This window comes from Sphaeramia orbicularis, chromosome 18, assembly GCF_902148855.1.
Source record: "Sphaeramia orbicularis chromosome 18, fSphaOr1.1, whole genome shotgun sequence".
Classification (NCBI taxonomy): Eukaryota; Metazoa; Chordata; class Actinopteri; order Kurtiformes; family Apogonidae; genus Sphaeramia; species Sphaeramia orbicularis.
Genome location: NC_043974.1, coordinates 25,300,479 through 25,324,960, shown reverse-complemented (window position 1 = coordinate 25,324,960; position 24,482 = coordinate 25,300,479). Strand labels below are relative to the sequence as shown.

The 24,482-nt window shown below is 34.5% G+C and overlaps 1 protein-coding gene and 3 non-coding genes across 4 annotated transcripts; all 4 read left to right on the top strand.

Annotated features, from left to right (window-relative positions):
- Nucleotides 1-4,718: 4,718 nt before the first annotated feature.
- Nucleotides 4,719-20,771, top strand: snx15 (sorting nexin 15). The gene is made up of 7 exons (XM_030162875.1): nt 4,719-4,948; nt 6,693-6,849; nt 9,491-9,606; nt 10,701-10,980; nt 11,061-11,228; nt 12,368-12,565; nt 20,203-20,771. Exons 1-7 carry the CDS (start codon nt 4,850-4,852, stop codon nt 20,340-20,342), a joined length of 1,158 nt encoding a protein of 385 aa, XP_030018735.1. The 5' UTR covers nt 4,719-4,849; the 3' UTR covers nt 20,343-20,771.
- trnal-aag (transfer RNA leucine (anticodon AAG)) lies at nt 11,314-11,395 on the top strand. Its single transcript has one exon. It is a non-coding gene; the product is annotated as a tRNA-Leu (tRNA).
- On the top strand, nt 15,865-15,946 carry trnal-aag (transfer RNA leucine (anticodon AAG)). Its single transcript has one exon. It is a non-coding gene; the product is annotated as a tRNA-Leu (tRNA).
- On the top strand, nt 19,267-19,348 carry trnal-aag (transfer RNA leucine (anticodon AAG)). Its single transcript has one exon. It is a non-coding gene; the product is annotated as a tRNA-Leu (tRNA).
- Nucleotides 20,772-24,482: the final 3,711 nt, after the last annotated feature.

Here is a 24,482-nt window from a genome sequence, read left to right as displayed (position 1 = left end):
AAGTTACAGTTCATTTTATCGATTGTACTTTTTACACCACAGCCATAGCTCGAATTTGACACTAAAATTATTTCTAAAGAACGTGAATATTTATTCAATCTGTTGATTACATAGATGATTAAGTTTCAAGTATTAGATTTTCATTATTTTGTGAATATTTTTGATATTTAAAAGGGCTTAAAATGCCCTGTCCACGTGTTTCCACAAAAATACCACTTTTTAATTTTCAAGTTACTTATAATTCAGATATTTGAGTGAAACTTTCAGAAAGTAATGATCTTTTGATACATTTTGGGTGATGCATACAATGGTAAAGAGTTGTCCACGTGTTACTATGGTAACATGTCCATGTGTTACCACATTCTCATGTCAATAAAACAGAGACTTTTCAATATTTTACTCCCAAATTGATTTCCTGCTTAGCTGAACATAATATCTAAAAGGTTTTCGTCTTACTCGATATGAATTTCTGTTGAGAACCGCATGTTTTGAATGTTTGCGTAAAGCTTAAAAAAAATTGATGTCCGTTTCAAGTCCACGTGTTACCGAGTAGTAATTTGACATTTTTCACCCTAAAAATGTTATCTCCCCAACTGTTGTTCTACATAATGTTAAAGTGCTTCTAAATACCTACTCAAATATGTATAATGCATGCATTTAAGTTACTCTGATTACATGACAGAGACTGTTGAACACCAAATGTGTCCACGTGTTGTCACTTATGCAATGTCACATCTCATAGCATTTATTTCCATTCACAACTACATTAATTTTTCCTCTAAAATCTTGTATTGACGATGGGAGGGTCAGACCACTGTGTCAAATCTCCTATATCATACTCAAAGATTCTCAATGGAGTTCAGGTCTGGACTCTGTGGTGGCTAGTGTTTCATGGTGCTTGAACCACTCTTTCGGGAGGCCTGAAGAATCCCTAATGCTTCCTAGCAAAAATTAATGATTGTTTTAAGAAGTGAGAACTACTCAATACTGCATCAGTTAGAGTTAAAGAACATGTTGCAGTTTAAACCTTGTAATCACAGCAGTAATTATCCAATGGAAGAATGTAAACTATTTGTGTTTTGGCCATTGAGTATAAAATACTAACGTTTTGTATGCACTTTATTTTGCATGCTGTGTAGTATATTGTTTGGTATATTGTTGTTTTAACCCATAAAGACCCAAACCTCAAAAAGCATCTACTTATCTGAAATGTTAAATAACTTCTAAACCACTAATCCTATCAATACATGTAAATAACTGGTGTAAAATACAGTTTATCATTTTTTCATGGTCATCAGATATGACCCATTTGGACGTTCAGAGGCTCCGTAGTGAACGTGGAAACACCGTCATCTTCTACAACATTGATTTACCGGTAAAATCCATGGAGTTTAATCAGTGACAGTGAATGGAAACAGTTGGTTTATGTTCAGTTTATGATATCTTTACTGCAAAAGTCACTTTTTCTTCACTTTTTTCTGTTTTTATATAATAACCTTTGAATTAACTCTGAGTTTTCATGAATATCTAAATCAAATGTAGGAAATTAAATATAGGAAAATACATGATTTACAGTGAAAAATGCAAAATATTGAACATAATATTATAATAAATGGTGATAAATCACTTAAATAGAGATTAAAAAAATAATAATAATCTGGCAACTGCCACAAAAGTAGCACTGGGTCTTTATGGGTTAAATGAACTAATACTTATTATATGATTACAAATTTAATTACATACCTCAAGGAAAACTTAATCAAAACTTAGCAATTGGCTTCTGAAATAACACTGTGCAGTATTTTGATTCTGAGGAGAACATCTGCACTGATTTCACATCTAAAAGATCTTATTTTATCTTTCCTTTTAAATGCATGAAACTGAAGAGATGAAATTAGTGTCAAATTAATTCCCTGTGTCCTTATTTGTGCAGATGTAGCTTGTCAGTTTGTCAAGCCAAGCGAACAGGTTCACCTTACTTAAATATTTACCTCATTTGTGCCTGCTGCTCATTTTCCTTTCCATTTACCAGGCAATTACCTCAGAGTGAAGCAGCTGCAGCGATGATGAACACTGACCTTTGAGCTTAAGCGTGTAATATATAAACTCACTCTGCCTTTCTCATGGTCAGAGGCCTCCACAATGCACTGATCGCATAAAATCACTGGTTATCTTCTGCTCTACAAAGTCTAACTAAATCACTGAGTCATTAAAACATGAAACATGAGTCTTTAGTGCCCTCTAAAGGATTTTGATATTATTGCAGTTCCTCTGAGGTATGTCATTGATTTGTTTTTTATCCATGTAAATTTCTTTGTAAGTGTAACTTCTTATTTAACCAGGTGAAATCCTCAGTGAATTAAAATGTTTTGGCAAGGTGTCACCAGGTCGAGAGCAGCGTAGACAATAATTAATAAAGATAGAATAAAGAACTTTGATCCATTGCAAAAGGATAAATGTGTAGTAATGTATAATTAAGCCAAACTGTCAACAAGTTAAAAAAACAACAACAACAACAACAACAACAAAATAATCATTATATGGTTTTGGAAGCAAAGATTTATTTTCTGAACTGTTGATCTAAGTAATGTTTTTATCTGGTTCTGACTTTTTGGATGAAAATCTATTGTATTTTTTGCCTGCTGATTGTATTACTCTCACATACTGAATGTAGCAGAAGATTTAATGTCTTTCTCAAAGAATCGACAAGGCCACAAGAACTTACAACAATCTTAACATACAAACAAATACATACTAAGGGATTTTTAAACAGTTCACGTTAAAAAGTTCTTCATATACACATAAGACAGTCAGACAGTCAGAGTGCACCACACTTGTTTTTAGGTTGATGTTTTGTTTTTGTTTTTTTAATTATGTTTGATGTTGTTATCTTGTGCTTTTTATTGTCTTTAAGGTGACAATGAGGCCTTTTTGTTTATGGATGATGTTGTATTGATAAATATGCGGTAATTATTGAAGAAAATGGTTGAATTGTTGAGTCTGTTTGTATGACTGTACTGCCATGAACATTTTGTCGTGTATAATTCAGTTACTGCATTATGTATTTGTTATGGTTCGATGCTAAAATTAGGAAAATTGTATTGTTTGATTCTTGTATTAAGTTAGTGATAAAGGTGTAAAAGCACTGAGGGGTAGGATTAAATAAGTTTATACTTCTTCCTACTCCTTTTTGACCATGCAAAATTCAGACTTGTATGTGATTGAAGATAGATTCTGTCAATTTAAATGTTTTATTTTGTTTTATTTTGTTTCTTTACATGTTTTAAATAAATAAATAAATAAATAAATGTGAAGTTGAGTGACTTGAAAGGCGCCACCAAATAAATTGTATTATTACTATTATTATTATTATTATTATTATTATTATTATTATTATTATTATTATTATTATTATAGATTGACAGTTTTATCACGTTTGGGGGAGTCTATAAGCTTAATACTGCATACTGTTCAAATTCAGCCAGGAGTCTGTGTAAACTGGGGATCATTTTCAACACTCTACATTTATGGATATGGAATTTACCAAACAATATTAATAAGTTAACAGTCTTTCTCTGTTCTCTCACACACATTTTATATTCTTATGGCATTTCATGGCCTTCTTGGAATTGATAAATTTCTATACACCTTAAGGCAGGGGTGTCAAACTCATCTTAGTTTAGGGGCCACATTAAGCCAAATTTGATCTGAAGTGGGCCGGACCAGTGAAAAAATAACATAATAATATATAAATAAAGTCAACTCCAAACTTTCCTCTGTGTTTTAGAGCGAAAAAAGTAAAATTATGCAATGAAAAGGTTTACATCTGCCATCTATCCTTTAACACAATGAGAATAATATGAACAAACTGAAATTTCTTAGGAAAACTAAGTGAAATTTTAACAATATTCTGCCTCAGTTTATCATTTACACATGTAAATTACAACACACAGATCACAGTGGATCTACAAACACACAAAACATTTAATAACAGGCAGAACATTGTTAAAATTACACTTCAGGCATTTGAAAATGTTCATATTTGTCCAGGTTATTCATGTATTTGTGAAATGTTAGTTTGTTTTAGTGTAAATACAGTAAAATGACATGAAAATGTTTACATTTACAAAGGGAACAATTTGGAGTTGTGAGTAATTATAGGTTATTCTGATAGTTTTTTACTGATTTGACCCATTGCAGGTTAAATTGGTCTGTTTGTGGAACCTGAACTAAAAGGATTAATATCTTCAGTGTAATTTTTGCATTTCACAAATTCATCCCAGGGGCCGAACTGGACCCTTTGGCGGGCTGGATTTGGCCCCTGGGCCACATGTTTGACACCTGTGCCCTAAGGTGTGGTTAATAATTTAAAAAAAAACAAAAACACATTGTTAGTTCCCAAAAATACTTTTTAAAGTCTTCATTTAAAGGTATCATCAAATAGGGCTTGAAGTTATCGTTTCATTGCTATTAATTAACATTTTTGTCATGATTTTATAGGATGTTGCTTCTAAATGTAAAATGATTCCATTCTGATAAATAAAAAATAAAGTAAATAAGCTTGTAAATAACTAACCAAAAGTTTCAATAAGACAAAAAAAAATTAAATAAGACATGTTTTCTGGAGAAAAAAAAAAAAAAATCAAAGTATCAAAGTACTCGGCGCATATTTTATACGTCAGCATGCATTCCTACGTCACCTACCCGGAAGTGCTGCACCAAGAGGAGGGACCGTGGAACCACAACAGAGCGCCTACACTATCGCCTACACCACTGACAGCTTTGTGTTGTGCTCCTGAACCTCCTGTTTATTTGTCATTTAAATTCTTTGTGACTACCACGTAGGGACATGTCACGGAAACCGAAAGAAGAATACCACCGGTTCTTTACCGTTACCGACCCACGCACCCACGAGAAAGGACACACGGAGTATAAAGTGACAGCCAGGGTTGGTTTACTGTCTGTCTTTGATGTCATGTCAAAAATAGCAAGTGACAGTTTTGTTTCATTTGTTTTGTTAATGCCCTGCCTCCGCATTTGCTCATTTCTGCCCACATTTCTGCTGTCTGTGTTCATGTGTTATTCACTTTATTCACTTGTGCTGTGATTATTTGTATTGCTGCGTTAATAACACAATGAAATGACAATAGAGGATCAGTCAAACACTCAGAGGCCATGCAGTGGGTTTTAGATAAATGGATAAATACACAATGGCTCTTTTATTATGAGGCACTGGGTACTGAAGTGAAACAGAGAGAACTTGTGATTCAGTTCATGAGCTTCAACAGCCTCATGACTGCACTAAAGCTCAGTGGTTCAACCAGGCACGCACAGAATCAAAGCACATCAGAAATTCACGGCCTGATCTTTTTCTTTTTTTGTGGATCTGATTTTTTTTTATGTGACATACACACTTCAACCCAACAACACCAAGATTATGAAAATATGACGACAAATGTAAGACGGCTAAAATTTACTTAGGGGGTCAAATGAGTGGTCATTTTTGTCCAAAAAAAGTTGTAAGAAATGCATAGAACTGTGTTGACATAATGCTAATCCATTTGTGCACAGACTACTGATATTATTTGACAGTGGAAGCTATATTTTCAGAAATATTGGATTTGGAATAGCACGTGTATGTGAAAACTTTTGCTGGTGGGCAGACGTGACATTACCCATGATGCTCTGGTCAGTACCAGTACTTTATTAGTAATAAACTTATATACTTACTATTGCTAATTCTCCTCTTATTCATAAATGTTAGTATTGTGGATCTAAAACAATAACAGCTGACACAAAAACAGAAAATGTGGCAGTGGACGGATGTGACATGGTTGTTACGGATCCCATCATACTGATGCTCGGCAGCCATGTCACCATTTCCACAAATGATCCCTGTGCAAAAACTAGGATCAGAATTATTTATTGTACAGTTTATCATCATACTGAAGAGTAAATAACAATATAGAATTGTTATTTCTTTATAGAAATGCTTATTATTAGAAAACTGTTGATTTAAAAAGTGACGTGTGACATTCTTAATGTATGTATTGGCGTAACATAAGCAGGATGGATCAGCACCATACTCCATATTGCAGCCTGTAAAAATAAAATGTGGTATGTAGTATATAATCTTGTAGGAAAAATTGGGGAATCTAAAAAAAATAGAATATTTGTTTTTCAGGTAAATTCAGTTCAAATATAACTTGGCCATTTGTGACATGAAAATATGGCATTAATTGTGATGAAATTGGATATTTCTGACCTGAAAACATAGTTCACATGACCATCAACATGTTGAACAGAACTGAAATCCTGTAAATTTGCATAACTTGCATTTACCAACACAAAGTTCCTTTGGGGATTCACTTAAATTGATTTCTTATGCACAAAGACAGAAATAAGACCTCTAAGCAAATTTTAGCCAAAGAGAGAATTTAAGAGTTATGAAAAATCTAATTATATTTTTCCAGCAATGTTCTCTCCATATTCTTGAAGAAGTGGTTGACTGTTGAATTCTACAGATATTTACTTTTTCCTCCTCTGAGACAGCAATTCCTAGTTCTTTTTCCCATTTCTGTTTCACGTCCAAAGTGTTACAACCTCTATTTTCTGACTGAATATGCTATTCAACTGAATAATGCCAAATATCTCCTTATTCTATGAAATCCTAAATTCTCTCTGGTTTGTAGTTCGTATCAAAGCGTCATCCAGAAGATGTTAAGGAGGTGGTTGTGTGGAGGAGGTTTTCTGAGTTGAAGAAGCTTCATGGAGAGTTGTCCTACACGCACAGGAACCTGTTCAGAAGACAGGAGGAGTTTCCAGGTTTTCCCCGTGCACAAGTCTTTGGTATGATGTTTGAACAGTGCCATCTGATATGTACATGTTGTCTTCTATAGCTATGAGGTGAATTATTCCATGACATTGTTAGGGGGCTGTATCATATATATATATATATATATATATATATATATATATATATATATATATATATATATATATATATATATATATATATATATATATATATATATATATATGTATGTATCATGTGACAATTATAAAACATGTATTGTTTAATATTATGCTCTGTCATTTATTTCAGCATGTCATGAGGCCCACTCTTTATGGCATCATTGGGAAGATGCTTTTCATTCTTTTACAATACACAGTTGCAGAAAATCTCCACACTTCATTAGAACAGTGTCAGTGGTGGAAATAGAATCAGCAACATCCACTATTATTCTGGAGTGGGAAAAATTCCCTGGACAATTTGGTTATTTTATATTTCTTTAAATAATGGCCACTACTCCTTTGTAGTTCTAAATACAAGATGCAGGTACAGCGCTTTTCAAAACAGTGAGTAAAATGAGCCATAGTATTAAAACAAGTTAAGATGTAAATGTTTGTTAAAGCTTTCCATTTCCAATGTGTAGTTACAGCTCAGAGGTTGTTGTTCTTTCACATAATAAGAGGGACTCTCAAAATTCTGACACACAGATAGCACAGAGGAGGAGAATGTTGACTGAAGTTGTTGCCCAATGAACAGATTATTCTTGCCGTGCATATTCTATGAGTCAGACTGTGACGGTAACACATACCTGGACATTTTACGGCCTGCGGGCCATATCAGGCCCTTTGATCATTCCTGTCCGGCCCATGTAAGGTCAATTGTAAATTAGAAAATAAATAAAAAAGTATTTATACCGTTTATACCAGGTGTGTCCAATCCTGGTCCTTGAGAGCTACTGTCCTGCATGTTTTAGATGTTTCCCTCTTCCAGCACAGCTGACGGTCGTTATCAGGCTTCTACAGAGCTTGATGATAGGCTTATCATTTGAATCAGGTGTGTTGAAAGAGGGATACATCTAAAACATGCAGGATTGTCGCTCTCAAGGACCAGGATTGGACACCCCTGATGCACACTATTCAAATGTGTTGCTTTTATTTTGAGAAGGAGGCATTTATTATTTACATATGGACGCTTATATGTGCAAACCTGCAAGCGCAAACAGCCCTAACATGTTTAGCTTAAAAGCACCTGAAAGTGAGGTTTGCTGGCCAACGCTCAAAATGTCAGCTAATGCCAAAAAAGGAAGGTTGATACAGAATGTCACTTTTTTTTAATAAGGTCTGCTAAATATGTATTTACAGAAAAATTCAGTGCACTTGTTCAAGCCTAAAACAGACTGGATTATTCTCACTAAAAAGTTCGAATGAACTGAAAATGAAAAGGACTTTTTGGATTAAGTTGTTATCTTTAAAATTTTGTAAACATCAACTTTTCATCATTGGTTTGTGAAATTAAAAGGCAAGGTTAAAATTAAATGAAATACCGAAATTAGTGTTTCTATTGTTCATTTCTCCTATTTGAACTACTCCACTATTTCATATCTTTATTGGTATGGAATATTCTTATTATTTTGATTATCAGTTGCAGTGCAAAACTATATAATGTAGTACTTTTTACAATAGGAGAAAATTTATATAGAGTAGAATTATATTTCACTTATTTTTGGCTTGGCCGTCCGACACAACTTGACTTTCTTATATGGCCCCTTGGGAAATTTAAGTGCCCACCCCTGCGTTAACACAAGCAAATCTAGAAGAGGATAAAAGTTGGAAGGTCTACATCGTGTTTTAAAACAGTGTTCTATGTCATGTATAAAAAAGTAAAACAATGGAAACGACGATATATCGTTCTTTTGTGAGTATCTTGTCAAGTTTGTTTGTGTAGTTTAAGAGTAATGATTTCAAAGTGTTTTTAATCATTACAAAATTAGTTTCACTGTAATGGATGTTGAATGACTTCACCAAAATGTCATCAAATCAGGACGCTGTGTGTCATCAGGTAGTGTTGGATTTAGGCTCAAGTCTGCCAAATATCAGTCTGTGTTTTGAGACACAGAACAGTGTGATCAGGCCTTCCAAAACAAATGAGGAGCTTGTACCCAAAGAGGGATGACCTGCCGCATAAACTTTGTACTAATGACTAGTAATCCATTCAGATATGAGAAAGTATGTTAATAAATACATATAAAACCATATAATTCAAAACATAATATATTTCAAGAGGTCATTTTATATTTACGTTTGGCTGAGTTTGAAGAAAAGGATGCTTTATCTTATTTGGATATGAAAGGACTTTTATGTAGATATGAGATTTTGATCATATTAGGGATACTGTCATAAGCTGTAGTGATAATAAGTGAATTAATATTTGGTAGAGTTGTATCTGTTTCAGTCATTGCTACTGAGGATCTTCTTACTCAACTTCACCCAATATTAGAACAGTTTTGTCATCACTGTTTTGACATTTCCCCTCAGCCCTTGCAGCATGGTATTTCTCAAAAAATAACTGCCAAAGCAACCTCCTAAATCCTCCTAAATCTAAAGTAAAACCCCAAATCCATGACAGATCTTGTAAAAACACACCTCTTGAATTTTGGAAAATTCATGCTATGTTTTTTTCTGTTTGTGTTTATTTTAGGCAGGTTTGATGAAGCTGTGATTGAGGAGAGGAGGAAGGCCTCAGAGGCAATGCTACTGTTTTCTACTACCATACCTGCTCTGTACAATAGCCCTCAGCTCAAGGAATTCTTCAGGGTAAGACACAGATATTTATCATATACTATATGCACAGAGGAAGAGAACCAGAATCTAGAGCAGGGCTGTCAAACTCATTTTAGCTCATGAGCCACATTCAGCCCAATATCAAGTGGGCAGGACCAGTAAAATAATAACAGTGAAAAAAGTAAAATTAGATGATGAAAATGTTTACTTCTACAAAAAATGTGACATGTAACATAAATAACCTGAAATTTCTAAAGAAAAATAAGTGCAATTTTAACAATATTCTACCTCAGTTTATCCTTTACACATGTACATTACAATTTACAGATCCCAGTGGATCTACAACTGCACAAAACATTTAGTAACAGGCAGAATATTGGCCAAATTCCATTCACTTCTCTTAAGACATTTCAGGTTGTTCATATTTGTTCAGGTTATTCACATTTTTTGTGAAAGGATAGTTGGCAAATGCAATAATTTTCATGTCATTTTACTTTTTTTTTACACTAAAACAATGAGAAACATTTGAAGTTGTCATTATTCATAGGTTATTATGATAGTATTTTACTGGTTCGATCCACATAAGATCATTTTGGTCTGTATGTGGAACCTGAACTTAAATGATTTTAATATCCTTGGTTGTTGTTTTTTTAATTTTTAGTGATACAGTTAACAAGACAGAGTGGAAAGAAAAAAAAAACGACAACAAATAAACACAAGACAAATCAAGCAAATAAACAAACAAACAAAAAATTATGACAAACAACAACAATGACAACATCATATTACAAAAAATATAATAAACATAAAGAGTAACTGAACAATATAGACTGATTAGGGGCGATAGGGAAGAGGGGAGTGAATGAAGGTGAGAAAGGGGGGATGAGGGGAAAAATAATAATTATTATAATAATGATAATAACAACAACACATCTATGATTGTTAATATCTTCAGTGCAACTTTTGCATTTCACAAATTCATCCCATGGGCCAGACTGGACCCTCCAGCGGGCCAGTTTTAGTCCACAGGCCGTATGTTTGACCCCCCTGATCTAGAAGAAATCTTCCTGTTTGCTCTTCTTACCTTTCTCTCTCTTCCTCATTTCTTTTTCACTACTTCTCCTCAGGGAGGTGAGGTCACACGGCCTTTAGATCCCACTCCACTGTCTGCCTCTGGTCCACTGCCTCCTCCCCTCATCCCCCTCCCCAAGCGGCGGGCCTCAGACTGTGAGCCTGCAGAGGAGGAGGAAGGCTGGGAAGCTCCCACCTTACCCCAGGACCTGGGCACCAACCTGGGCTTAGAAATGGGTGAACCGGAGGTGGCAGCTGAGGCCTACAGCGAGGTGGGAGGCTCTCCAGTGGAGAAAGAAGGGGATGAGTTTAGTGATACAGAACAGGACGACATAGGTAAAAAAATAAAAGATAGAAATGTGTTGCTTCTTGTTACTTGGTTTCTTTTACACTTGTGTCCACAATCTTGCGTCTAGGTTCATGTCCATCTCCAGTCAGAGTCCAACCATCACAAGAATCTCAGGAAGAGTTTGATTCACTGTTCGACTGTGTGGCAGAAGAGAGCATTCCCTCCCTGAAGGAGGACGGTCCACCTCCGCTGTCTGATAATGACTTGGCTGTTTTTGATCCATGCTATAAAAAAGGTGAAAAGAATGTGCCCACCTTGGACAGTAACACTGCATTTTCCTCATATATCCATTTGATTTCATTTCAGTTGTTTTACCATAAGGTAGTGTGGCCGAGCGGTCTAAGGCGCTGGATTAAGGCTCCAGTCTCTTCGGGGGCGTGGGTTCGAATCCCACCACTGCCAGGAAGTGTTTTCACCGGGAGTTAGTCAGGACAAAATCCATACTCAGGGTTCCAGAGGGGTCTTTATAGTCTTGAATTCACAAATCTGCATTTGATACCTTAAAAAAGTCTTTAAAAGGTATTAAATTTGATATGGTAGGTCTTAAATTATGTTGCCATAAATACGTCTAGGAAATGTCCAAGAAAGTTTCATTATTCTACTCAGTTCCACCCGTTCTAACCCAACAATTTAGATTGAAATTAGGAACCAATTATAGCTAACTTTGCAGCCCCGTTGAGGAATGACTTGGAACAGTGGGAATAAAGGCGTTGAAGTAAATAAATACATTTTCCTAAATTCTAGGAGTCACAAATTGTTGCCAGTTTGGCTGTGAAATGGGCATTAAATTCTGTTCTAAGTAGTCTTAAAAAGTCTTAAATTTAACTTGTAGGAACCTGTAGGAACCCTGACACTAATCAATGACCTTTCCAGCTCCATTTCTGTTCTTCAGATTTCTATTTCTGTACATTTACAGAACAGGCTTCTAAAATAGCCCAAATTCCTTAGATTTACCAATCATGTTATGAATTTCCTTACACTTTCTTACATAATTTACAGAAAGACTGATTTAGAAAAAAGTATTTATATAATACACACAAGGAAGTGTATGTTTTTAGGAAATAAGGTCCTAGTGTATCATAATGCAAATATGCACAAGAGATATATACCAAAAAAGAATATATCTAGTATATACAGGAAAGAGTGAATAGATTCAGTATTTAGTGGTGAGTCAGGTTACGTAACCATCATACATATTACATATATGAGGCTTATCTGTAGATTTTTTTTAGTATTATGAGGGACCTAGAGATCACACTATGTAGAGTTGGTTCTGAGTAATAAATTACATATAATTTAAATGTCAAAAAGTCATGACAAACAGATGTATATTGGTCATGTTAGTAATACAGTGTGCTTTACTTTTCATTACAGAGAGGTCCAACTCCTCCAGCGACCACAGTGAACTGTTCTCACTGCCGACAGTTGGTATAGACGGAGGAGATGCTGGTTACTTGGACCAAGCCACTGCTGAACTTAAAGCTGCAATGGAGAAGGAGAAGGAGGGAGAATTTAGTTTGGCTATTGCCAGATACAGGACAGCGGTGGATCTGCTGATTACAGGAGTACAAGGTGAGAAATATATGAAGAGACGGAGGAGGGTGAGAATGGAAGATCATAGGAGTCTGAAATGACCTCTTTTCACTAATCACGAGTGTGTCCAGATGTTTGGTAATTTTTGTGCCTATGATTAACTCTTTTTATTGAAATTAGAACAATGACAACATAAAAAAGTCATATACACTATCCAGTATATGTGATGTCAGAATAAGAACACTACACATGCACTCACATGTACACACACACACACTTAAAAAAAGGGTGGGGTGGGGGCGGAGGTCTGCCTACTTACTTAATATTAAAAGTAATCTGTAAAGGGCTGCCAAAATAGAATAAAATAACTTTATGTTTAGTGAAAATTTGATTTTCTCCAAAAGGTCTTTCAACAGAGCCTGGTGAGTCAGAGGATTTTTGTTCTTCCAGTTTAACAGGATAAGGCTGTGGTCCCCAACCTTTTTTGTCTCGTGACCAATTTTAACATCACTAATTTCAAAACAGAGACATGTTTTCGCTAAAATTAATTTGTTTTTGATCATGTAATAGTTTGTTATACTACCTTGCAAATAAACATTAATTTATTAAACATTTAGTCTATATTATGTATATTATTATGGACAGAGGCAGAAAAGTGAGAATTTTATTTTCCTTGGTCAGGATATGTACAGTCAGTCCAGTTTGTATTTACAAGGCTGACAATTAATACTGAACAAACAATAACTCAAACTATGAATTATGAAAGAGCTGCAGCATCTTAAACCGACCACAATGAACATTTGACAGATTAACAGTACCACAGTGCTTCAGTTTCAGCTTCACAGTTTGTCATGTCTTTTATGGATTGGGATTGTTTCTCTTAACTCACCATATATTTGTTATTTGTAAGTTTTTTTTTGTTTTTTTTTTAATCAATTACTAGAAATTCCAGGCGACCCCATGTGGGGTTCCGACCCCAAGGTTGAAAAACACTGGAATAAGGCATCTGGCCAATAGTGTCATAAACCTCAAAACAACACTCTGTTTAGTACTGAGGTCCACTCCTGTTGGTTCCTCACCGAACATTATTGTTATTGGGTCTGGAGGGAGTGGTCTCATAAAAATCTTAGACCAAGTCTGTAAAGTTTCAGTCCAATAGGTAGTGATGTTGGGGCATGTCCAAAACGTGTGTGACAATGAAGCTGAGCTCTGGCCATAACAATCACAAAGGGGGTTCACTCCAGGGAACATCCTGGACGTCTTCAGTGTAGACAGATGCAACCTGTGCAAGATTTTAAAATGCAGCAGTCCATGTCTGCAGCAGATAGAAGAGATGATTTTGCTTTTTATTTACACTGATAACTCCAGGACTAGTTGTAACTGGTACACGCTACGTCATTGGAATTCATTTCCCAACTAGGGATGTAATGATTACACTGGTCTACAATTTTTTAGAAATGATTTCCTTCAGAGATTAAATGTGCTAAATGTTACGTATTTTAATAAAATTAATTGGAAAATAAATGACAAAAGTGCCGGTTTGCTGATGTTTTCAAGGTATGTGATTAAGTGTTATTACACATATATATTGGTTTATGTACATTTATATAATAGTTTTAGAAATCTTCCACTAAATAGAACTTGTAAAGTGAATGTATTCTAATGTGCAGACAGTGTTTTGAAGTAGATCTTGTAGCTCTGAGACAAATATTCCTTTTGAGTCAAACCCATTCTCTCGTTAATTCTTGAATTTCACATTTTGACCCACGGCTGTATCTTGGAAAGTTCAGCCAACCAGCATTTTTGACTTGATTTTTCTTTATCAGTGACTCTCATGTGGTGAAATTTCATTACTTTTATTCTGGAAGCATTTTCCTTGTAGACCAGTGTTACCGGTATAACGATAAACCGTGATAAAATTGCAGACGGTTAGAATTACTGTTTTAAATTCTAATTATCATGATAACCGTGTTTGATTACCGCACTTTTCTGGAGAAAATGCCTATGTAAAGATCTGCTTTTATGTCAAATATTTGAGTATAGTTTTAATTTATTACAATTTTAATTGTATATACCTAATATTTGGAACCAATATTCACTTTTAAAGTCTTTGAAAAGGTTCCTTAAGCATCTGTGTGTTATTTATGCAATAAATTATATACATTTTTCAAATCGGATTTTATATATTTTGTTTGTTTTTGTCCTTTAGTGTTGATACAGTAGGTTAAAGTGAAAAAAATAATAGACAGATGATATAGATGAAGTTGTGCTGAAAAAAAGACACCAAACATGGGTATAGTAAGCATTTGTTTATGTAGTATATACTGTAAAGGCAAAATCAAAAGGACTGAAAAACAGACAAAATAGGCTCAGACCACTAAGGGTTAATATTTGAATGTTTCTGCCAAGAGAAGGTACATTGTGCCAATTATTTTATTTGGTTTTTTTTGTTTTGTTTTTTTTCAAAATACAACTTGGTTAAATTATTTCAGTGTGTATATTAGTACTTTTTGAACATTTTGAACACAATTTCAACAATACCACGATAATAATGATAACCGTGATAATTTTGGTCACAATAACCGTGATATGAAATTTTCATATCATTACATTCCTATTCCCAACACAGTCAGGATGGTCTGCAAACTCAATTATGGTGGATTATCATGATGAATTTGACCTGAGCACTTTCATTTAAAAAAATTAGAATTTGTCTTAAATGTTTAGAAATGTGAAGCATTATACAAGCCAGTGTTCTTATTGTATGTAGAGTATGTTCCAAAAACATAAATATTAAAGCTGTGTACTATGGAAGAGTTGTTAGTGAAGGATAAACACAGAAAAATGTCAGTAACGGCAATGTTTTGTTGACAGTCTTGTGTGAGACCAGCCGGCCCTGTAATTTTTTCATGATTCATTTTACTGTAGTACCCTCTGTCATGTCCATTTTTATGTGTAGCAGGGGGTTGGTTGCTATAGTGACGGACTATAAAGTCAGTTCATCAAGCTGGATAAAAGAGCGCACCAGCATAAATAACACTGAGCAGCTTATTGATCATATTTACTTTGCACTCCATGTCCTCGTGTTCTATTTCACCAATAAATGCACTGTACATAGCTTCATAGATAACACAAACACACACACACACACAGGTAAATGGACGTGGCATGTCAGCATGTGATCATCATAGAATCAACACTAGTCCTTTGTGCTGCTGTTTGCAGTCCTGTTTGAGCCAGAACAGACTGTGTGTCATTCCGTTACAAATGTGTTGCAAGTGTCTAATGGATTATGTATTAGTTCAGTCTGTTCTTGTGTTATGAGTGTGGTCTTCATGGGTAGTGTGGCCGAGCGGTCTAAGGCGCTGGATTAAGGCTCCAGTCTCTTTGGGGGCGTGGGTTCGAATCCCACCACTGCCACTAGCTTCTTTTCAGCTCGATTTGCGCACTCTGAAGAAGCAGAAGTTCATTTGGTTTAAGAGTTGAAATCCGAAAGGTTCAAGCTCAGTTCTAAATTAACTTTTATGTAGAGTTAATCAATTCTTCCCATTCAAATTCACTGGCTGTAGGGTCCTTAGGCGTCCCACCCATGCCAAGAAAACCCAGTTTATCCTAAAAGCACAGAGCGTTTAGGGAGTTCACAGGTATTAGGACGTTGTTCTGGTATAGGAAGTACATATGTGTTCAAGTGTAACCCAGTCTGTATATGTAGTTAAATATATTGTAATATTTAGTCCACTCATATCTGATTACTGATTAGATACACAGATATAGATATACACAAACAACAACAATATACCCAGTAATCCTCGGAAAAAAACTAGGTGCACTCTAAATACGTCTGTCAACAAATTTAACCCTTTCATGTGCAAATTATGAGAGCCTTAATCCAATTTTTTTCCTGAGTGTTTTTATTCTTCTTTAGGCATGACAAAAACAATGCGATTGAAAATTTTCTACTGAAAAATAAAAAAAATAAATGAAATAAAAATAATTTAAAAATAAGTGGCTGTCCGGAAGATTCCAACAGATATAGTTCTAACCAGTTGGAGGTTATCGCTTTCACCTCACTATTGGCAAGACGCCACCTTCTCCTCCATTGGAAATCCACAAAGAGTCCTTCTAGTACTCAGTGGCTTAAAGATATTATGTCCTTCTTAAAAATTGAAAAGATTGGGTATTCTTTGAAAGCCATCCCTTTTAAGTTCTATAAGAAATGGCAGCCCTTCTTAACTTTTTTTGAATCACTTCCTTCTTTTTCTTGTGATTAATGGACCCCCCCCCCCCCCCCCTTTTTTTTTTTTTTTTGGGGGGGGGTGCGTGTGGGTATGTCTAGCTTTTTGTTTTTGTTTTGTTTGTTTTTTTGTTTTTGAATTCAGAGGGATACATTTTATCGTATTTGTGACAAATGGATCAAGTTTGTATCCTTTAGCCATCCAGAATCTCTGTTATTCCTCTAAAGGTGGCCCTTTTTTTTTGTCTTTTTTTTTTCTTTTTCTTTTTTTTTTTTGTAATCTCCCTGTGTTTTTTTCTTCGTTTTGTGTTTTTCTGCGTGAATATGTGTGATGTTTGAAGAACCCAGAAGTATTGTAATGCTATGATTGTTTTTTTGTTTTTGTTTTTTTCATATGTGAGAAATACTGAAACCGTAAGCACCCATTTATATTTTTTTGGGGTTTTTTTGTTGTTTATTTGTTTTGGAGTTTTTTTTTGTTTTTTGTTTCTGTTTTTTTTTTTTTTTTTTTTCTACACTTTTGTATGTATTACGAAAAAAAAAATTGCATGGCAGCTAAATGTCCACATAGTGGAGAACTACACATTGCTTCTTAAATGTTTTGATAAACTGCTTTGCTGCTGATGTATACAATAAAAAAAAAGTAAAAAATAAATAAATAAATAAATAAATAAATAAATAAAAATAATAATGAAAAAAAAAAATTCTTACGAACCTATTTTCCATGAAGTTGCAAAAATGTCCACTCAGCTGGACACCACACGTTTAATTTTTGATGCACAGAAACATGAATTTACTGATAAATTGTGTGAAAACTATGGGGAGGGCTTGTGATTCTGGGGGTTTATGCTCAGGAGAGATCTACATAATGTTACCAATTCATGTCAGAAAAGATATGTAGTATCTTAAAACTTTAATAAAGATATGCGTAAAAAAAAAACAACCAATAAATAAATAAAAAACTAAAAGAACAACAAAACCCATGAATATACAAGAGAAGAGCTCTAGAATAGCTGTCCACTGTAGTGACCAGTATGCATGAAAGGGTTAATAAAATATGGGATCCTGTTTTACACTATATGAATATGTTACCTGGAACTGTAAATACATTTCAGTTATTTATATTGTGATTGACCTGTTTGTTTATTTGTTTTCTTTCCTTAAATGTACCAGCATGCACTGTCCTGACTGTCTTGTTAGATGTGTTTTGTTTGTATTGCCTTTTTCCCCCCTTTTTTCTACGGATTTTGTTTGTTTCTCATGTCTAGCGTCAATTTTTATATTCTGAACATATCATTAGAAATTATAAGTGTTATATTTATAAAGCTATCTATATAGCTCTATAAATAAAGTTTAAAAAAAAAAAGTCACACAGAAGATGAAGAATAAGAAGAATAGAACATGCTCAGTATATAAAAAAATATATATACAGGGTGGGGAAGCAAAATTTACAATGAACATTTAGTTGTTTTTTCTCAGCAGGCACTACGTCAATTGTTTTGAAACCAAACATATACTGATGTCATAATCATACCTAACACTATTATCCATACCTTTTCAGAAACTTTTGCCCATATGAGTAATCAGGAAAGCAAACGTCAAAGAGTGTGTGATTTGCTGAATGCACTCGTCACACCAAAGGAGATTTCAAAAATAGTTGGAGTGTCCATAAAGACTGTTTATAATGTAAAGAAGAGAATGACTATGAGCAAAACTATTACGAGAAAGTCTGGAAGATACTATTAAAGAAGAATGGGAGAAGTTGTCACCCGAATATTTGAGGAACACTTGCGCAAGTTTTAGGAAGCGTGTGAAGGCAGTTATTGAGAAAGAAGGAGGACACATAGAATAAAAACATTTTCTATTATGGAAATTTTCTTGTGGCAAATAAATTCTCATGACTTTCAATAAACTAATTGGTCATACACTGTCTTTCAATCCCTGCCTCAAAATATTGTAAATTTTGCTTCCTCACCCTGTATATATCTATATCTATATATATATTTATATATATATATATATATATATATATATATATATATATATATATACCCGGTAATCCCATGGGCTTCCTTGAAGTATTGATTTTTTTAATGACACTGCTCTTTGTACTTATTGATCCCTCCTGATTATGCACATTTAAGCAAATTTGCTGAGGATTTTATTCATTTTTTTTGTACATGCTTTTTTATTTTGCCCTCTGGAAGTCAGTGGTCCCAGATGTGTCAGACCTTCTACTTTGAGGTCAAGGGTCAAATTTTGTGGCTCTAGATCTCAACACTATACATGTAGTGTGTAGAGTTTTCTTTAAAATGTGTTAACAGATTTTTTAATAGTTTTAATAGAGCACTTTCCGGACAAATTAATACAGTATTACAGCAATATTGATGTGTTTAAAGGTTAAGGACAACTCTGATTTTTTATTTATGATTTGTCTGTTTGACCTTGTTCTGAAGTAAAGTTGATCCACCATCAGTAATCGATTGTTTATGAGGTTGTATGTTGAGGTAGCGTGGCCGAGCGGTCTAAGGCGCTGGATTAAGGCTCCAGTCTCTTCGGGGGCGTGGGTTCGAATCCCACCGCTGCCACTAATTTATTATACAGGGTGACACAAAAAAAACGGGAACTTTTAACAATCCAATAAAACCAAGAGTGATGGAAGAAAAATATTTGATTCATAGTAATTGAAACCTTAAAACATGCCATTTAAGAAACAATGATGGAATTTTCATTTTTTAAAAATTACTTCCTGTAGATGGCGTCCTCCTGTACGAATGCATTCTTGAAATCTGCTGTTGAGATTCCTCATTGACCGCTGCAACATCTCAGCTGGAATACTGTGAATTTCATCCTGTATTCTCTGTTTTAATTCATCCAGAGTTCTTGGTCGAGTCGTGTACACTTTACTCTTGAGATAGCCCCACAAGAAAAAATCACAAGCGGACAAATCTGGCGATCTAGGGGACCAGGGAACGTTACCAAATCTTGAAATCACACGGTTACCGAACAATTCTCGCACAGCCGCCAATGGTTACTAAAATGGGGGTGTGTTTACTTGCTCAACGTCACTGTCTCGCAGTGCTGCCACTTGCTCATGTCTGCCAATACGCACTTCAAAAATTCCCGTTTTTTTGGGTCACCCTGTAATTTAAAAAAAATGAAAATTCCATCATTGTTTCTTAAATGGCATGTTTTAAGGTTTCAATTACTATGAATCAAATATTTTTCTTCCATCACTCTTGGTTTTATTGGATTGTTAAAAAGTTCCCGTTTTTTTGTGTCACCCTGTATCTTGTATTCCAAAGCCAATCTCTCAAGATGACAAAAAAGGAGCTGTACTACCCAGGAACACAATCTAAAACATATAGCGCATTCCTAATCATTAATACAAAATTAAAAAAAAAAAACATTAAAGTGTTGATTTCTGTGTCTTTCTGTCCAGGAGATCCAGATCCAATTCGCAGGGAATCTGTGATGAGAAGGACAGCCCAGTACCTGAAACATGCTGAGATGTTGGTGGACAAGCACTCATCACCCTCACACACTCATACGCCTACGAACACAAATACACAGGACCCGTAGATGTACAGATTCAGCGTTTATACACAAAGAGACACACGAAGAGCATCTCAGGGTCGGTGGCAAGCACACACATACTCAGATTTAACATTCTGATCCTTACACTGACACGGCAACTGACAGATAGTGACAATAAATGCTTGTTGGGACCTAAGCACCTGTAGAACACATGCTACACGGATCCACACTACACTCCAGACTGTTATTATAGCTGCCTTTGTAAGTCAGTGATTTTTTTATTTAGCGAGGCCAAAATATTAAAAACTGAAGTTGACTGTATTAACATGTAAATTATCCTGATTTTCTGTCTCTCTCTCTTTCTCTGCCTTTTAATTCCTCACTTTACAAAGTCCTGTTGAATAATTATATATGTATATCAGTGATTTTTGCAATTTGCACAAAGCTTTTGTTAATAAATGTGATTTAACTTAAGTCAATAAGGCATGTTTACTCATGGTTTTAAGTACGTTACAAGTTATTTTAAGGCAGCCGGCGGTGTTTGCTCAGTCTCCTTTACTATAGCTGCAACTGTTGGATTACATGACACTGTCAGAGTAAATGTCAGCTGGTCAGGATATTTTAGGAAGTCCAGCCCCATTAATCATAGCCTGAGTCACTAAAAGAACATCCGCAGTAAATGCACATGATTTGTGGTGATAACATAGCTCCAGCTCATGACTCGCGAGAAGATTTGGATTTAACCCTTTCATGCATAGACAGTTATTCTACAGCTGTTCTATTGTATATTCATGGATTTTGGTGTTTTACTTGCATATCAACCAACACAGTGGACACTTATGCAACACCCCATACATTATAATTCATATCATTACTGTTCCTGTTCTTGCTAAACCTGATCTGCAGTAACATATTTGAGTCTAAATCAATTGCTAATTGTTATTAGACTGTAATTTAACCCTTTCATGCATACTGGTCACTCCAGTGGACAGTTATTCTCCAGCTGTTCTCTTGTATATTCATGGGTTTTGTTGTTTTAGTTCCGTATTAGCCAACACAGTGGACACTAATGCATCATCCCATACACTGACACTCAGACCATTACTGTAACTTTGCTGTTCTGGATAAACCTGATCTGCACTAACATGTTTTAGCGTTAATCAATTGTTATTTGTTAGAATTTTTTTTTTTTTTTTCATATGATCGCCATGAAAATAGTAATAACTAGCATTAGAATATGTTAAAATGTGAGAAAACATCAGATTTTATTTTATTTCATTGTTTTCATATCACTTTCTGATATTGGGTTTTAAACATGTATCTTTATTTCAAAAGTTAAATGCATGGAAATTTTTGTAACTCTATGAAAAAACAAGCAAACAAACTTGATTACATTGTTTTTTTTCATGCTTATGTAGGAATAAAAACACTCAAGAAAAAAAAATTAAATAAGGTTCTCATAATTAATGCATGAAAGGGTTAAATTTCTTTTAAAACAAAAAGTTTTTTTTTTTGCATATCATCTGATTGAGTAATAACTAGTATTATAGTATGTTAAAATGTGAGAAAACTTCAGATTTTATTTTATTTCATTGCTTTCATATCACTTTCTGATATTGGGTTTTAAACATGTATCTTTATTTCAAAAGTTAAACGCATGGACAGTTTTGTAGCTCTATGAAAAAAACAAACAAACTTGATCACATTGTTTTTTTTCATACCTATGGAGGAATAAAAACAGTCAAGAAAAAAATCTTAAATAAGGTTCTCATAATTAATGCATGAAAGAGTTCAATTTCTTTTAAAACAAAAAGTTTTTTTTTTTTTTTGTTGCATATTATCTGATTGAGTAATAACTAGTATTATAGTATGTTAAAATGTGAGGAAACATCAGATTCACAGCATTAAAAATGATTTTATTTCCTAGTTTTCACACAGTATGTCAGTAAATACATGTTTCTTTGCTTCAAAAATTAAACGCATGGTGTCCAGCTGAGGGGACGTTTTTGTAACTCCATGAAAAATAGTTTCATAAAGAAATTTCAATCATATTGTTTTTTTCATGCCTATAGAGGAATAAAAACATTCAGGAAAAAAATCTTTATTTCGGTAATCATAATTCATGCATGAAAGGGTTAAAGTGAGAGAAACGTCTGCGTAGAGGACGTAACAGTTGGTTCCTGAAAGACTATTTAGTATCAATGTCTATTTAATAATGCATTTGGAAGTGTTGTTAATAATTTCAGTGACATCTGTGGAGTAATGCAGCTGTAGATAAATCCAGTCCAGTGAGTCTTGAGGGGTTTAATTAGTGTAGTACCAAAGTGTTACCTCTGAGGGGGGCTGTTGGCTAATACTGGATAATATGAATTACTCTCCTACCCACGACTTCATCATCAAATGTGTGAAATTTCGTATGTGTCGTCCTCAGGTGAACACTTTTCAACACAAAACTGCACTTTATCTCAAAGATGCAAGTCTTTTTGGATTTGTTATATGAATTATGTCCCTACTATGTCTTTCAAAGGGTTTCTGATCGTTTTATTCACTGTTTATGAGTTTGTTTGTGTGGCTCTTTAAGCCACTGTTTTCCATTTTTATGCACTTGCAACTAGAAATGTAATGAAGTTTGATAAAGTTCTGGTCAGTTCAGATACATAACTTATATCTGATGTGTTAGAGCAGGGGTGTCCAACTCATTTTGGTTCAGGGGCCACATTTAGCCCAATTTGATCTCAAGCGGGCCAGACAAGTAAAATACTGACTTAATAACCTATAAATAATGACAAATCCAAGTTTTTCTTTTTTTTTTTTTAAGTACAAAAAACCCCAATTAAATTATGAAAATATTTACATTTTACAAACAAGATGTGAATAACATGAAAAAACAGAAATTTCATTTGATAATTTAATGCAATTGTAACAATATTACGCCTTGACTTATTATTTATATATGTACATTACACACAATGTAACATAAACTTTTAATAACAGGCAGAATATTGTTAAAATTTTGGAGTTTGGAACAAAAATTTGAAAAATTTCTACAATATTCCATCTCTTATTATTAACACAACTACAAATCACAGTGGATCCATAAATGCACAAAACATTTAGCAACAGGCAGAATATTGTTAAAATTGTACATTTCAGGTTGTTCATCTTTGTTTTTATTTATGTATTTATTTGCATTTTATTGTGAAAGAATAGTTGTGTAAATGTAAATATTTTCACAGTGTAACGTTATTTTTTTCACTTAAATTTTTTCCACATAATTTTAACAAAGAAAATTTGTCATTGTCATTATTTATGGGTTATTGTGTTGTTATTTTTACCTGAGATCACATTGGTCTGTATGTGGAACCTGAACCAAAATGATTTGGACAACCTGGACTGTTCAGGTTCATTTTTGCACTTTCATCCCGCAGGCCGGAATGGACCCTTCAGTGGGCCAGATCTGGCCCTCGGGCCGCATGTTTGACACCTGTGTGTTAGAGGGTGCCAGATCCTTCTTTATTAGCCCATAAAAATACTGATAAATGCAACATCTCATGCCTTTATATCATAGGAATAGGTCTATATTCTTTTGTTTGTATAAGTTTTTGTTTATTTCTGCATATTTGATCAAAACGTCTGTTCAATCTCTGCAAAAAAACACAGAAGTGGTACTGTTTGAGAGAGAAAAAATGGACAAAGAATGAGTTGAAAGAGGGGGGAAAAAGAGAAAGCAGCAGCAACAGCAGCATGTGCTAAAGCAGAATCCCTTCTCTGGAGAGGAGAGCAGGATGGAGGGAGGCCTGGAAGGACAACCAGATGGAGAAACGACAAAAAAACAAGAGGCCAGCTCGTGGAAAAAAGGCACCCCTTTTCTCTCACCAGATGAGAAAAAGAGGGGTTTCAGGGAGCAAGAGATAACAGAAAGAATGAAGAAGAGGAAAAAAGAGGGATATGATTAGAGGATAAGCAGAGATCATCCCTCCATTGTTGAAGGGATGGAAAAAAAAAAAAAATGACCCTCCCTCTTCCTCTATTTTCATCCCCCTGTACCTTTTTTTTTTTTTCATGCTTTGTTTTGAGCATTGTGGGGAGCTTGAAGAGGATGGAGGGATGATGGTGAAAGCGAGAGATAACATTGCTTCATCCTGTTAGATATCCCTCTTTTCCACTCATCTCTCCATCTCTTTA